At 44.4% G+C, this 17,115-nt stretch overlaps 1 protein-coding gene across 12 annotated transcripts in view; it reads left to right on the top strand.

The window, feature by feature from the left end:
• Thumpd2 (THUMP domain containing 2) overlaps nt 1-12,733 on the top strand; it is a 40,867-nt gene extending 28,134 nt beyond the window's left edge. For 5 of the 12 annotated variants that reach the window (XR_001782116.2, XM_011246636.3, XM_030250061.1 and 2 more), the window contains 2 exons: nt 4,240-4,348; nt 10,010-12,733. Coding sequence is in view for 7 of the 12 variants with exons in the window: in XM_011246636.3 (XP_011244938.1) it covers nt 4,240-4,348; nt 10,010-10,409 (509 nt within the window). In the remaining 5 variants the exon portion in view is untranslated. The other 7 variants (XR_876548.3, XR_003952188.1, XR_003952189.1 and 4 more) reach the window with 5 other exon arrangements.
• The last annotated feature ends 4,382 nt before the right edge of the window (nt 12,734-17,115 follow it).

The raw sequence follows: 17,115 nt of genomic DNA, 5'->3' as shown, positions 1-17,115 counted from the left end.
CAGTGGCAGATGGGATAGCACTCAGAGTCCTCTCATAGCCCGGATGCCCTGTGGCCCGGTGCTGCGATGTCCTCCCATAGCCCCTGACCGCCGTGGCTGGGGGCTGCTTTAGCCAGGCTTCCCTGAGCTCCTAAACTGCTTGCTGTCCCTCAGTATCATGTGCTCTCTCTCTCTCTCTCTCCCTCTCCCCTCCCTCCATCCCTCCGTCCCTCGTACAGCGCGTGTTTAGGTTTTTCTTCTAGAGAGAGAAAGTACCAGAAATGAGTGCCATGGGAGAATCCGTTAGAAGTGCTCCCGTGTAGCTTCTCAGCCTGTGGATGCTCCGAGACTCCTTAAAGAACACTCTAACAGGGAGCGCGTACCAGATATCCTGTTGTCAGATATTTACATTGCAGTTTATAATAGTAGCAAAACTATATTTATGAAGTCATAACAAAAATAAATTTGTGGTTGGGGGTGGTCACCACAGCATGAGGAACTGTATTAAGGGGCACAGCATTTGGAAGGTTGAGAACCACTGATAGAGAAGTTTTGTAATGCAGACTCATAGAAAAACTCAGACTGATTGCAGTCTTGTGGTTGTTGTCAACCGGTGACCATGAATTCAGTCTTGAGACACCGATTTCTAGAGGTGACCAAATCAAGTTCTTTGGACTCCAATTCATTAAGAAGGCTCTCCCTGAGACCTTTAAGAGAAGGACTTTCTAAGTTGTCTTGGAGCTGGGGTTTTCAATCTGTTTGCTTTCTCCACGGCACCCTGCATACCTGAGGGAGGGCAGACAGACTCCTCGCCCCCACCCCGCGCCCCGCACCCCTCCCAAGACTTCTGCCACATTTCCAGCTTCACTGTCGATTCATTTTCAAGATGTTTCCTGTGAAGTTTCACTTTAAAAAACAAGAAAAGGTACCTCTGCTGTTCTTGAATAGGGTAATTTACATTCATATAAACCAATGACCTCATTCTCTTTATTGTATTGTATTGTATTGTATTGTATTGTATTTATTTACTTGATGTGTGAGGTCAAAGGACAAGGTATAGGAGTCAGTTCTCTGTGTGCAGGGTCCAGGGAGAGAATGTGGTCATCATGCTTGGCAGCAATGTCTTTACCCAATGAGCCATCTCACTGACCCATTTTATTGTATTGTAGTGGCTTAGTTACCTCTGCTTCTTGTAGCATTCACTTTGCTTTGTAACCCTCTGCTGGTATAATCAAAGGTGATCATTTAACATGAAGAAATTCCTCAGATTTCTTCCTGAGCTTTAGTCATTGAGAAAATATGGCCTCGAATGCTTGTGGGCTGCCAGTTATCCTAGGAAGTAAGAGCTCATTACTACTTAGGCATTGTCATCTGTTCACATACACACATTTTTAACATATGGTAGAACATGTAACATGCAGACTTGAGCAAAAGAAATCCACTTGTGATGTAATTAAAATGTAACTAAGTAAGGCAAATGTTTATGTTGCTGCCAGTGAGACAGTTGACAGCTGCTCTCTCGTCATTTCATCAACAGGCTTTATAACAAGACTCTTGTCACGAGATTTTGTGTCATTTATTGCCACCCTTGTTCAGAAGTGTGACGAGCCATGTGGTTTTCTTTCCCTCATGCTGGCGCTTCTCTTCTGTCCTGTTGGCCTGGATGGATGTGGCTGTCGTAGGCTAGGTGTGCATGAAGTACAGAGGAAATAGATAAGAAGTCACCACAGAAGCATCTGCATGCTGCCATTGTATTGTTTGGTAGCATTTCTATTGTGTAATGAACTCCTAGTGCCAATAAGTTCATTAGAGTGCATTTTTAATGGAAAAGTAAGTACCAAGTCTATATTCTCTAGGTCTGCTTATAGAAACACCTAGCGTTTACTTCAAAGCTTAGAAGTTATTTAAAAGATATTTGTGGATCAAAGCCAGATGTTTGTCACCTGCAGCTGAAGAAAATGCATTCCACATCTCTGTGTGAAGCATGGCTCTTTGTCAACATGGAACCGCTGGTCTTCTAAATTAACGTTGTTCAGCTTAGACTGCAAGTGTTCCTATGCTTGTGGGTTTCTTTTGTCTTTGGGTTTTTGTTTTTTTTTTTTTTTTTTTTGGTGATTTGTTATTAAAAATAAAGTTAGCAATGGGAAGCCATGAACAGATTATTGAGCTCAATAGCACACAAGGTGAAATTCTGCAACTGTCCCTTGATGTCTTGTAGCAAGAATCTCCTGATGACTTTCTTCGTGTCCTTCCTTTTAACTGGACATGAGTATATTCTGGGATAGAGTGGAATGAAACTGCAGGCCTAATTTTGTTGAGTCTTCACTTGGTAAAATTAAAAACAACAGAGACAACTTTTGAATTTTGTATTTGTTGAAGTCTCTGAGAGAAAGGTCTGTGAAGGCCTAAAATGCTCCCATCTTCCAAGTGAGGTAGAGCTGAGAGCAACCTCCATTCCATTCACTGGAGTTTGCTCTGAGATCCGTTGTTACTTAAACGACTCTAGACAAAGCATGTTCTCAACTATAAATGTGGCCCAACACGGTTCTGAAATATGAAAGCAGAGCTTCGACACTCAACAGGCAGTTTTATGAAAATCAGCTTTAAGCCAGTGATATCCAAAACAGTTATGCCTCGGAAGCCCGTTGGGAGATGAATATGTACTACAATTATTGTGGTGCTAATAAGATTCTTTAAAGTTTGATTAAGACTTTCGTATGCACAAATATATGTTATCCTTAAGCTCAGCATCATGTAGTATAATAGATATTTCCAAAGTATATAATTTTAGCATCTTCCTTCCCAACAATATTCCTTACTAAATTATAAATTAAATGGTGTCTCAACTCAGTTGCCAAACTAGTTATCTTACATGTTTAAGACTTCTTATAGGGGCTGCAGAGATGGCTCGGTGAATAAAGCACTGGCTACTCTTTTTGGATTTAAGTTCTAGCACCCACATGGCTACTCCACAGGTATATGTGACTCCAGTCTCAGAATCTGGCATCCACTTCTGGCCTCCAAGGTCCCTGCAGGCATGTGGTGCACATCATACACACAGGACTGCTTTTAATCTCAGCCCTTGGGAGCAGAGGCAGGCAGACCTCTGAGCTCAAGGACAGCCAGGAGAAACTCTGATTGATTGATAGATGATAGATAGATAGATAGATAGATAGATAGATAGATAGATAGATAAAAAACTGATAGATAGATAGATAGATAGATAGACAGACAGACAGACAGGAGAAACTCTGATAGATAGATAGATAGATAGATAGCCAGGAGAAACTCTAGACACAGACAGACAGACGGACGGACGGATGCATGGATGGATGCATGGATGAATAAAACATTCAGGCAAAACACTCGTACACATCAAAAATAAATTGAAAACAAAAATCATTAAAGACTAACTGTGGACTTGTGGATTGAGATGATGGATTAGGAATTTGTTGACATTATTTGTGCCTCCCTATACTTAACTAAAGTGATCAAAAAAGGTAAGCATAGAAGATCCAGTAGCCGCTCGTCTTTGTTAATTAATTTAATTAATGAAATGCAGATGTAGAAGAGATGAATCCGCTGAGGAACAGATGTCCAGACAAAATGACTGGGCATGAGGATTGAGTCTGTGTAACTACAGAACTAACTTTAACTAAGAATAGCTGTTTCTACAAGAATGTGAGTGTTCCACAGGCAGTTCAGAGCACTTCATAATTTACAGGGTTTTACTGTGTGCTCAGTCTTGTGAGTTAGGCGCTTACTATCTCAGGAGTCTCTGCATCAAATCCCTGGCCCACAGCCTGTCTTGCAGATACCCCTACTTGAACTCTGCACAGTCAGTGGTACTTCCTGTAGATACTGATGCTGTGGGGCTGGTGAGAGCTGGATGCTGTGGGGCTGGTGAGAAACCTGCTGCTACAGGAGTAGGAGAGAGGCCTGTTTACAGGGAATGGCCCGGCCCTGGCCACCTAAGCCTTTAAAGACCTTTGGCAAAGATAAAGAGGGAATTGTTAAGAGCTTCTTGTCCTCTGCATTTACTTCTGACTGTTACCCTGCCAGACCAGGGAGGATTGCAAAATAGTGCTGGTGATTTTTATCTTGAATCTCCAGCCTTCGAAATCTTGTCTTTTCATAGAAGCAATATAGAAGCTCTGAATCTTATTGGATACATTTTAAAATGCTCGTAGGTCAGTGTCTCGTTGAGGCGATAGAACCCTGACCTTGCCGTAATAGGAGTCTCTGGCTTCTGCATTCCAGATTTACCACTGCCATCACAAAGTACGGATGTTATTATTTCTGACATTCCATTTGGGAAAAAATTTAAGTTAGGAAAAGACATCAAAAGCATTCTACAAGAAATGGAAAGGTAAGTTGTTGAATTTTTTCCTATAATATTCTAGCTATGGACCATTTAGTCAAAATATATCATTGTCCCTAAGACTGTTTACAGTGGAATAATTTCTTACTTCAAACAATTCAAAAATTGTTACTATTAATTTTCCAAAAGTTAGAAGTTTATAACTGAAATGTTTTTTCTGAATCTTCTTATATCATTAATTTTATTGAGGAAAAAAAAATGACTATTGTTTCAGTCACCAGAGTGGATAATTTAGATATCTGCTTCTAATCTTCACAAACCTTATATCCTCCATGTCAGACCCCACACTTTAAAGATAAGAAACTGGGCCCAGGAAGATGGGCCTGAGCCGCTGAACCACAGACCAGAGTGACAGGGTGGGACCTCACTGGCATGAGATGATAATGCACACTGTTGTTCATACCACACTTTCCAGTGTTGACCTCTGAATGTAGTTTAATGGAAGTATTTTTTCAAGAGGTTCAGTAAGGCCTAGATAAACATTTCCCAGTCATCTGTATTGATACAGGAATAAGTAGACAACAATAAGGGATTGAGCAATGATAAACTACATCAGCTGGACCAGGACCTGCATGTCGCTCCCCTTCTTTGGGAGTCATGTGTCACCAGTGTGTAAGAGAGAATTCAGTGTCAAGGCTAACATACCATAGGGAATCAAAGCCTGGCTCAAGTTGTCACCCACCTGTTAGCTGTCTCACTGCATCTTGTCAGCCGGGCACCTCACATTTCTCATTTGTGGTGTACACATGTGTGTTCATGTGGTACACATGTGTGGAAACCAGACATTTCTGTTTGGTGTCTTTATGTCTCACTCACCACTCAACTTTTGAGACAAGTTCTCAGAGCATGGCTGGAACTCACAGATTTGGCTAGACTGTGACCAGCAAGCCCCAGGGATCTTTCTGTCTCAACACACCCCATGCTGGGACCGAAGGCACCCCCTGTCACATCTGCTCTTCCCATGAGTGCTAGGGATTCGGCCTGGGTCCTCGTGTGCATGAACAGGTACAGTGAAGGGTATCTACATCTGCAATCCCAGAGTTCCTGTCGCAGTGAGAGCAAGAGCTGGCTGTGGAGTGACCCCTCTGACCCCTGTGTGTGTGTGCTGTGGCATGCAGGCATGCAAAAATAAATACATGAAATAAATACATTTTTAAAGCCATTCCCTGCTGCCTGGGTCCCTGGCTCTGTCCTGCTCAAAGCAGCACTTGTGATGTAGGCATCTCTTCGTCATCCCCAGATCTGATATTAATTCTCCTCATCCCCAGATCTGATATTAATTCTCCTTCAGCAGATTTCACAACCCTGTCTTCATGTTAAAGTTATTGCCTCGGCGTGTTTAAAAATACTATGGCCGTTTCCCATCTCTCGCCACATCTCTAACTTAATTGGTCTAGGATCGGGCCTGGATATGATTCTTAAAAGCTGCCGGCTGTGATCTTGTTGTACAGCCTAGGACAGGCTGTGACCCTGACTGAGTTGCTCGCTACCTATTAACCAGTTCACGGGAGATAAAGAAACGTGGAAGCCATTACTCGCATTTAAACTGGAACTTTGCAGAGAGAGATAATGACTTGACTAAAGATCTAGCTTTCTCTATTTTAGACATGTGTACACGTCATGGGAGTTAGGGTTGCAGACAGCACCTGTGGCAGTTGAAGTTTCTGTAGGTGTGACACTGATGAATCTGCCTGCCTGCCTGCCTGCTGCCTGCCTGCCTGCCTGCTGCCTGCCTGCTGCCTGCCTGCTGCCTGCCTGCTGCCTGCCTGCCTGCCTGCCTGCCTGCCTGCCTGCCTGCCTGCCTGCCTGCCTGCCTGCCTGCTGCCTGCCTGCTGCCTGCCTGCTGCCTGCCTGCCTGCCTGCCTGCCTGCCTGCCTGCCTGCCTGCCTGCCTGCCTGCCTGCTGCCTGCCTGCTGCCTGCCCACTGTCAGGGAATTGAAACGTTTACCACAGAGTCAGGAAGATGAGAGTTTCCTGCGTGGTTAAGCGTGCCTCAGTAGGTCCAGTTTAAAGTCTATGCATTTCAGTATAAGAGGGGGGATGGCTCTTTCTCCTTTGCCCCAGCTACCTGCCTAACCTTTGACTTCTGTAGTTTCAGGGTTGTCCAGACAGCACACAGTGACTGAGAACACAGCCTTGGAAGCCAGGCAGCTTGTTACAGGCTTGGCTGTGACTCTATAAGTCACATAAGACTCTATAAGTCTGCATAAGCAGACTGACCACTTCATGGCTCGTTTTTCTATCATAATATATACCTTCACGTATTGTTCAGAGGGTCCCATGGGTCTAAACAGCTGAGCACTAGACAGCACTCAGCTTCTTAGTTCCTACCCAGACTTCCTAGCATAAGACACTGCTTGGAAGGTCTGTGAGGATATACATTCATAGCTAAATACGTAAGCTTTTCTCCTAATAATTCACTGGTATCTATTGGATCTAGATATCTAGAAATCAAAAGAGGAGACTTGTGTTACTAAAATTAAGAGAAAGAAGTATTCAGTAGCCTTATTCATAATGGCTGTGAAAAATCTATGGTTCTGTGTCACACAGAATGGGGTCCCCGAGAAGGAATATGGGTCACACTCAGATTGTCAGACCAACGATTGCTATGATAGCAAGAGCCACACATGCAGCTCACCTAGTTATCTCAAGACAGAGCACAGTTAGGAATTTGATGGAGCATTTGGGCTTTCTTCTCAACTATTCCCAAATACATGAACAACATTTGAAATGAACCTTGCTCACCTTGATGAAAGAGGAATGCTCCCGAATGCTGAAGAAGCCTGGAATGGTTTCACGGGAGACAAGAGTTGCCAGTAAAGTTTGGAAGGTGTGAAGGAATTTTTAAAGGGGGCCTTGTTTTTATCCATGCTGATATTCCATGAAGAAGGAAGCAGCAAAGCTACTCAAGGGCCAGGGGCTACACCAAATGTCCCGAGGCAGAAGGCTGGCAGTCAATGGTTTAGATGCCAAATGCCTAAGGTGCTCCATGGTCCAGTAACAGCTTTATTGAATCATCTACCCCTGGGCTTGCAGGATCCCATGCAGAAGAGAAATCCTGTCTATGGTTTGGTGTACAGTTTTCTCGCCCTTTTAACAACAGGACATTTTAAAGATATCATCAGTGTCGAGAACTGAAATACTGCTGCTGTTCAAGGCAAGCATTTTGAGCAATAGTATAATTTCTGATAGCCCTTTTGTGAGACATTCTGTGTCATGTACATGGGAAGAGGCCTAGAAGAACTCTCATCACAGAAGTTTGGTTCTTCTTTTCTCCTTTCTCCATTATTTGAAAGAAATTACAGTGAATAAGCTGGTCACTATCACGTGAAGTGCCTTGCACATGTGCTAGAAGAGGGAGATGGTACACAGTAAGGAAATATCGGCTATCATCATTATTGAGCCCTGGGACTCTGCTGCTACTGCAATTATGTAATCTCGGGATAATTTCACAGAGGTAATATTGCAGGATTAATGATATCCTGCATTGTTGATATGATATAACTAACCACTGTCCCAAAAAAAAAAAATACCATAGCAGTTTCCATCTTCAAAAATGGTCATCATCCCAGTGTTTCCGTCCTACGCACCAGCCTTTTCATCCTGGATAATGAAATGAGTCAAAAGACCTTGTTGTTACCACTTTACTTCCATTTTCTTTGCTGTGTTCAGAGCTATTTGTAGTTTTATAGCTGACCTCCTTCTGCCTGCCGGTCTGTGTAGAAGTGGCTTTTCTCCTCCAAGCCAGGCTGCTTCTCCCAGTCCCTTCCTTCCTAAAGAACCATACTCTGCCCACTTTCCTCCCTAGACTTCAGCCATTTTACCTTCCTCTTCTTCCTAAGAGGTTCCGTCACTCTTTCTGCAGATGTGTGAATGTTTGTGTCCTGAACTAGATCCTGAGGACACAGCCGTGGGCAGGACAGGTGAGGTCCTGGGACAGTGGTTCACACAGCAGTTTCCAGTTATGGTGGCTCAGGATACTGGCTGGAGCGGGAGGACAGTCCTGGCTGTGCCTTAGATATACATAGTCAATAGAAGCCTGTCTACAGAAGTGGCAGCACAAGTCTAGGGCCTGAGGGGTGAGACGCACACAAGGGGAGGCCTGTGAAGTGGAGAGAGAGCAATGAGACCAACTGACTGAAGGCAGAAACATGTTAGTGAGTGTGAGCAACTGAGGGGAGATCCTTGGCCAGAGGGAAGCGAGCAGGCAGTGGGCCTTAAATACAGGAGTGAGCAGACTGCAGAGCAGCCTGGAGCACCATAGGACAGACAGGCAGAAGTGGACAGACTGCAGAGCAGCCCGGAGTACCATAGGACAGACAGGCAGAAATGGACAGACTGCAGAGCAGCCCGGAGTACCATAGGACAGACAGGCAGAAATGGACAGACTGCAGAGCAGCCCGGAGTACCATAGGACAGACAGGCAGAAGTGGACAGACTGCAGAGCAGCCCGGAGCACCATAGGACAGACCTTAGACATGTGCCTTCTGAGTAGACGCTGGGAAGAGATGGAGTGCGCTGTATTGAGTGGACTTCCTTGGCAAATTATTATCTCCTTGCTGCCTTGGCCTTCCGTCCATCTGTCCCAAGGCTCACTAACCATGACCACTTGCTGGTCCTATAGCTTTTGACACTTGATACCATGCCTTTTTGGCCGACATGGCACAACCAGTGTTCCAGCTTCCTCTTGGGTACATCCCCTGGTTCCCTTCCACAGTCCTTCCTTAAGAGAAGTTTCTGCTTCCTGACTTTGCTTCCCTCTTCTTCTCCTGCAAAATCCAGACATTTTGGCTTTATCTTCCATTTACCATTAAGCCTTCTGTCTCTGCCTCAAGCCCTGGTGCCTCAGGACACACACACCTCCACACACACACCCCCCAGACTATGCACCCAGCTGTCCTCTGGAACCCACCATCCGTACTGAGCAGATCATTCCATACTGAGCTCTGCGCCCCCTCTTTCTGCTTCCCCCACCAGGCTGAGCAGCCTTTAGTCCCTGCTCCTGCCCGCTTCCTCCCAGGCCCCTTCCTGTCACTGGGCTGGCTCACTCCTGAGCTTGGTTTTGCAGCCTCTGGTGTGCACCTTGCAGCTTCTACTGCCCCTCACTGCCCCTTGCTTCCCCCCTCACTGCTGTGAACCTTTAGTCACTCATAAGCTGTCACTGTTCCCACAGATGTGTCACACTTGGATGACTGAGTAGATAAATTCTCAGAAGCTGATGTCTCCTGATCCGCGCGCCCTTTGTGGGGTCATCCCTTAATTGTCCCTTGTTCATGTCCTAACTCCTCCCTGGTGACTCCTGCCGGCAGCCGTGTCTATCTTAAATATGCAATTCCAAAGGATTCTCACACTTGCCTTCTCTGTCATACAATCATTTATTAGAATGTGACTATAAATTACTTTGAAGCTTGCCTTCTAAGTAGAGCAAAAATAGATAATTAAAGCAGATTTGTACCAGAGATTCCATAATTACTATAATGAGTATGCATTATGGAAGATGCTACCTAATTATCAAAACTCTTGTATTTAAATAAATGAAATTAAATTTCCGATTAGCAACTATTTTAAATAAATCGGAATGGTGCGTTGTCTCGGAACATAGAAACCCTCATCCCGATTACGGTTTGTTTGGGATTATTTTTGTCACAGAGTGCTGCGTGTTGGTGGGGCCATGGTCTTGTTGCTCAGTGAAGATCACCACCGGCATCTTACAGACTGTGGAGGCAGCAGCATCCCCCTGACTTCCAAGGGTCACATCGCTGAGCCTGAGATGAAGACGCTTTCGAATCCTGACAGAACTGGTGCACCCGACACAGCATCACCTTCACAAAGAGCAAGTAGCGTGCAGTGTCTGGGCAGGATGCGGCCCTGTGGCTCATTGGTACCAGTGGAATCCTTCAAAGTTAGCCTTGGAAAAACAGATGCATTTATATGTAAGTATAAGAAGGCACAAGCTTCGGGACTGTCCTCAGCTGAATGCCATGAGCCAGGTGCACACACCGAGATGGCAGCCATGCAAGAATCCCCTTCTCTCCAGGATTCCTTATAGCCCCGGAGCTCCAAGAACACAGCCTGTATGGGTGGATGTGGCCAAAAACACTCTTGTCAAATAAGGCTTCCTGCCTTGGACTCTCCAGTATCCAGTTCTTGACAGAGAACAGCTGGTTAAGATTTTGAAAAGACTTGATGTAAAAAACTACTTCTTCCCAAAAGTCTAACTATTAGAAATGAGGAAACCTTTATGGGTAACTTTTTTTATATATTAAACTTGATTTTTGTTTTTTAACCTATAATTTGCTTATAGACTCTTGTGTGTGGATGCTGGACCATACGGAGTGGCACTGTTGGCTGTGGCTTGTTAACAGCTAGGAAGTTAATATGGAGCTAGACACTCAGGGATGTCAAGCAAAAAATCCCCAGAAATGTGAGTGTGTTGCTGGCTGTGTAGCCTCGCTGGGTAAAAGATGGGTTAGAGAGAGCAGTATAGAAAGTCTTTGGCAGGTCTTGGTGGTGAGACAATCTATTACTCCTGTGCTTACCAGCTGCCACAGGATTCATAAAAAACCTGAGGAACATCAGGTCTGTGGGGTAGCCTCTCTGGTTATAACAGAACTTGACAGCCCAGGAGAAGACATTCGGTTTGAGTCACTGCAGTGGTCTCAGCCAGGGGCAACTTTGTCTGTAGAAGATGTCTGGGAATATCTTCAGATTTTAGCTACTGCCTTATGAGGCAGAGAGAGAAAACAGGAGTCTCGTGAATAAAGACAAGCAACTATTAAGCTTCCTGAGACACATAGAGCAGCCCCTCACAACAAAATAGCACCAGTGTCAAGCTGAGAAACACTGGCTTAAGGCAGATACCGAGGATCACTCGAGACGATGCCAAGACAGCCCTTCAAATGAAAAAATAGACACGTTAGAGGGAAGAGACCTCCCAGCCTTCCACAGAGAAAACTTACAACCAATAAAAATAGCTGCTCTTGACCAAGAAGGGAAGTATCTAGACCTCTCTGTCCATTGCTATCTGGCAGTGCCATCCCTGGAATTCCAAGTACTACTGAAGTCCACGAGTCAGAATGGGGGCTCATGGACTTCAGTGATAAGTGACCCTTTGACCCTGAACTGCCTCACAGTCTTATATAACAGATACTACCTACTGATGCCAAGGCACTTGGATAGTTGTTTCCTGCTCTGACACAGTACCTGGTAAAAGCAGCATGAGAAACAAGTATCTTTGGACATGCTGTTTGATGTCACCATCCAACGTGACAGCGGGGCATGGTAGCAAGATCATGAAGCAGTTGGTCACATTATAGCCACAGTCAGGAAGTAGAAAGCAATGATCCTATTGTTCATCTTGTGTCTGAGTTAGGGTTTTACTCCTGTCAACAGACACCATGACCAAGGCAACTCTTATAAGGACAACATTAAATTGGGGTGGCTTATAGGTTCAGTCCATTATCATCAAGACTGGAGCATGGTAGCATCCAGGCAGGCATGGTACAGGAGGAGCTGAGAGTTTTACATCTTCATCTGAAGGCTGCTAGCAGAATACTGGCTTCCAGGCAGCTAAGATGAGGGTCTTAAAGCCCATGCCCAGTGACACACCTACTCCACACCTAATAGCGTCACCAACCCCTAGACCAAGCATATACAAACCATCACACCTTGTGTTTTCCTTTCATTCCATCCAGAACCCCAGCCCATGAAATGGTGCCAGTCTCCATCAACCCCCTCACAGACATTCCCAGAGGTTTGTTTGTGCAGTTCTAAATCCCATCAAGCTATCACACTTTATCATCACAGAGTTGTTCTAAGCCTACAGCACATTCATTACCCAAACCCTAGTTGAATTTAACCATTCGGGGGAGGCAGGATGCATAAGAAACAACTGATAGCATTTATTTGCCAGGTTAGATCAGTTGTGATAGCTGTGAAGATGAGAAAACAGAATGAAGTTCCAGTCTGGGAGAAATGAGACACTCTAACGAGACACCTGCGACTCTCAGTCTGACTGCCAGCCTATTGGAACAGTGGACCTCAAAAGAAATGAGAATTTCCGCCAGGAATCTGCTGGGGGAAGGAAGAGGCCCCAGCCAGAGGAAGAACCTTTCATACAGACTTTACGCATCTAACAGCATATCAGACCACTTTACAGGTAAGACTGGAGCCCGGATATTGGGTCAGAGTAGACAGGACCACACATTGACCTTGATTGCTTAGATGTATGTGTTTTTAGCTCCCTATTTTATTAATTTCACTTCAAGAAACATAAAGGTATATTTACAGGGTATTTAGAGTTTTTGTTGGATCTTTGTCCTTCTTCCCAATGTGACCACATTGAATAAATCCATTTCTGTTTTCCGATACTAATTTGACTCTCAGTTGCCTTATTGTGGACAGGTGGCTAAAACTGGCTTGGGGCACAGGCTGTAACACCCCAAGTTCAACGACAAAGTGGTTGTGGAATAGGAAGCTAGATTTTACTTTTCTTCTCATGCATAGTATGTATGTCATGAGTGTGTGTGTATGTATGTATGTATGTATGTATGTATTGTATATATGTATGCATGCATGAGGTGGGGGGGACTCATATGTCCATTCATGTAAAGGCCTAAGGTTGATATGCCAAATCACTCCCCATCTTTATTCTTTTTGAAGCAAGTTCTTTCCATCCAACCAAGATCTGAAGTTATGGCTCATCCACTGTTATCCCACTGGTCAAGAATAAGACCACTTCCACAATTTTGAAGCAAGCTTTAATTAGATACTGGCCAGGAGGATGGATCTCTGGCCAAGTCCATTCTGAGTTTCCAGAAAATGGCCACCAGTCATGTTTTACAAGAGCTTAAGAAGGTAAAACTGACAATACACCATGTTTCCCATCAGATCCAATTAGGGACAAGCATACATCCTGAAATATTACCCACTCACATACCTCCCACCCACATGTGATTAAGCACATCTGGTGCAGATGGATCAAACATGACAAACAGAAATGTATTCTTTTTTACAGAATATTGATGATTTGTGAATTTCACAGCATGAACCCCAAGCATACTCACTTCCCAGTCTTCCCAGGTCTGTTCCCCCCACCCACCCTTGAGAAGAAGAGAAGAGGAGGAGGGGGAAAGAAAGGAGGAGGAGGAGGAGGAGGAGGAGGAAGAAGAAGAAGGAGGAGGAGGAGGGGGAAGGGAAGGGGAAGGAGAAGAAGAGGAAGAGGAGGAGTGGGGGAGGAGGAGGAGAAGGAGGAGAAGAAGAAGATGAAAAGCAGAAGCAACCCACTCACTCACTGGGGCATAGAAAACTACACAGGAACTTACTCTTCACTGTAAACAGAGCTCCTAACCTACAAGGTGTATTTTTTTCCAGTTTTGGTCTCCCAGTAGCCAGCTTACTTGCTCTGGGAATCCGTGGTCTCTCTACCTTCTGAGACTGGAATTACCTGCTGCCATTCCCACCTAGCAGGGCGCTAGGGATCCAAACACAAGCCTTCTTGCTGTTGATCTTAAATGGCACCTCCAAATGGCAGTGCTGGTGACATTGTTCTAAACAGAAGGGCTTTCAGTGGGTGAAGAGAAGGGTGGTTACAGGTATGCAAGCCTAAAGGTTTCTATTTACTAGAAAAGCAGGCTTAAGGCAGCTTCTTTTGTCAGGAACCTCCATCAACCTTCCCCCAAAGGCCAACCACCTCCAGAAAGGACTCCTAATTCGCAGTAATCCGGACAGCCAGTATCCGCTCAAAGACTGGTCAGCCCTGGTGACTCGTAGACTCTGCTTGCTTTTGGGTCCCCAATAAGCCTTTCTTTCTACCCATGGAGCGGTTTAGTTCTATAGCTTCACAGCACCCTCACTTACACTTGCCTGTACGTCAAGTATTTTAAGCACTGACCCATCTCCCCAAGCCCTGTTTACCTTTACGTTTTTAATTAGAACAGGTCTCACGGAGACTGTGAGATTTAAGCAAATATTTAAAAATGGTAGAGGAATGATCCAGGCAGAAGAAATAGGTAGGGTCTCGGCAAGAGGCAGGAGAACCACCGAGGAAAGCAAAGATGCCTGGAACAGGATGGAGAATGACAGATCAGGAAGCTGCAGGGATGTCCTGCAGGCTACATCAGACAAGGCCTGGAGGCAGATCATAGAGGCCGCTTTTAACACAAGAACTAACAGAACAGCTGAATCTAGCATACATGCATGGCGAACTATCGAAAGGAAATGACAGAACTTTGAAGTTGGTTGGGTCCTTTTTGTTTGTTTGTCCCCTGCCTCTGCCTCCAGAATATTGAGCTTCCTCATAAGCTGAATCACACCTGACTAGTGTTGTTGTTGTTGTTGGGGGGGGGGTGCTTTTGTTTTGCAGTAATACAAGCAAGAGAAAACTATGACATATCCTAAAATGGGAACAGCAAAGGGGGAGGAGGTAGCTTGGCTATACTCTAAAAGTAGAACGGCACAGGCTCTGAGGTGTGTTTAATAGCAGTGTGATGGATGGTAAGGCAACAAATGACTGCCCAGCCTTTGGGCATACTCCTGGAGCTAGGGAGTTTCTGTCAGCTGTAACGGGGAAAGGCTGCAGAGACAGTGGAGCAGTGATAGTTTTGGGGGGTATCAGAAGTTCAGATTTTAGACTTGCTAAGTCTAGACAGCCTAATTTTGACTTGTCTAGCCGAGACCGTCTCAACTAACACAATCTAGTTTAGACTTGCTCGCCAGACAGTTTTAGACTTTCTAATTTTGAAACATGTATTAAGCAAACTGGAGATGTCAAATAGGCAACTGAATATTTGGATCTGCAGCATAAGAAAAATGGAGCTGCATATTAGGACAGTGAAGGTTTGTGTTCGCAGTGGCCTGAGGTTGGGTGTCATCAACAAAGAACTGAGCATAAAAGGAAAGAGCTGTGACATCCTGGATGGACGCTCCATCCACAGCAACGGATTGACTGATTAGACTTCAGAACTGTGGAGCGATTGGGATGTTGCAGGTCCAGAAGCCAATTACCTTATCTTGAACTAGCTTTAGACCTGGGATAGCCATTCCTTACCCACCTCTGTGTCAGAACTAACACCTATGATTAAGAAATAAAAACTTTTAGAATCTGTTACCTTAGCAGACCCAATGGCTTCTTCCACCCACAAAAAAACTAAGACTCACCAGTTAGCCTATAGAAAAATGTCCTCTGTCTTGCTGTTTCCCTCTCTGATGTACTTTAAACTTTGCTTGATGTATGAATTCTTTGCTCTGTAAAACAATAAAACTCAGTGAAATTGCTCCCACACTAGAGCATAGAATTTAAAGTAACTGGGGTAAATCTGTGTTCTGGAGCCATGGTCACTCAAAGTGGCTCCAAGATAAACGCTTTTATTTCTTTTAAGATGAAGCTGAGAGTTTTGCATAAACAGGGGCCATGGCTGGGCTCTGCACTTCTTTGGCCCTAACAGAAGAGACAAAGATGGAGCCACCACCAAGGAGGAAATGCAAGAGTGTGGTTGGCTGGAAGCAAATGGACACCAGCTATGGAGAAGGAGGGAGCCATTCTGCCCATGCAGCTAACGGACCACATGGGAAAGGGATGGGAATCAATCACTGGATTTGCCAACAAGGTCACTCACTGGTGGCTTTGGCACTAGAAGTTTTGATAAGAGGAGGGAAATAGGGGCTGGAGAGAGGGCACAATGGTTTCGAGCACTAACTGCTATCATTGTAGAACCTAGGTTCAGTTCCCAGTATCTACACAGTGGCTCATAACATCTAAAACTCCAGTTTCAAGGAATCTGATACCTTCTCTTGACCTTCAAAGTCACAGCATATATACGATGCACATACAAATATGGAGGTGACACACCCATACACATAAAATAAAACTTTAAAAAAAATTTTTTTAAAGAAGAGGAAACAAAACCAGACTGCAGTGGGATCAAGAGAAAATAGAAGAGAAGATGGAGTCGGTGAACCCAGACAACAGGTACAACCAGACTTTAAAAATGGAAGCAATAGATGCAGAAAATGACTTATAATGGATGCAGAATCAGGAAATAACTGTTTTAATTGGGGAAAGTAGGAAGTGTAACTATACATACATGTGTACCTACATATGTAGATATATAAAATACTAAAACCTATATAACATTACATATGTTATTATATAAGTTTATACAATGTTAAAGCATCCTAGGAGAGCTGAGAAATTGATGAACGGGGAAATCCTGGGGCAGCATCCCTGAATAAGGGATGAGATGTTGTCCACAAGCAGAGGACTTCGGACTTCGTTTAAGGAAGCAGCATAAACAACTCACTCATGGTGATGTGTGGAAAGGAGTACTTTACAAAAATGTCTGCTATACCACAATAAATACACTCCTCAACAGTTTTTAACTCTCAGATTCATGCCCTAAAAGCAACAGAATTTCTTTTTTAAAAATAATAAATTAGGTTGGGCAGACCAACCCAAACCTTTATAGCCTTGCAATCTGGGTGCTCACAGAAACGCCAGTCTTAGGAAACCTGCTAGTGCAAACGTGGGAGGAGTGGCAAACACACATGCATTACTTGAGCCCGATAGTTGAAAACCAAACTGGATAACATAACAAGACATTTCCCCCTAGACGTCCCTTTAAAGACCTAGTACAGTAAGACCTAGTACAAGAAAAGGACCATTAGGCCAGAGAGATGACTGTGGACAAAGTGCTTGCTGTGCTTGTGTGAGGACCAAACTTCAGACCTCCAGAACCCACATAAGAACTGGTGGCTAT

Source organism: Mus musculus, chromosome 17, assembly GCF_000001635.26.
Source record: "Mus musculus strain C57BL/6J chromosome 17, GRCm38.p6 C57BL/6J".
NCBI classification, from domain to species: domain Eukaryota; kingdom Metazoa; phylum Chordata; class Mammalia; order Rodentia; family Muridae; genus Mus; species Mus musculus.
The sequence above is the reverse complement of the archived record's forward strand: the minus strand, read 5'-3'. Positions and strand labels throughout refer to the sequence as shown.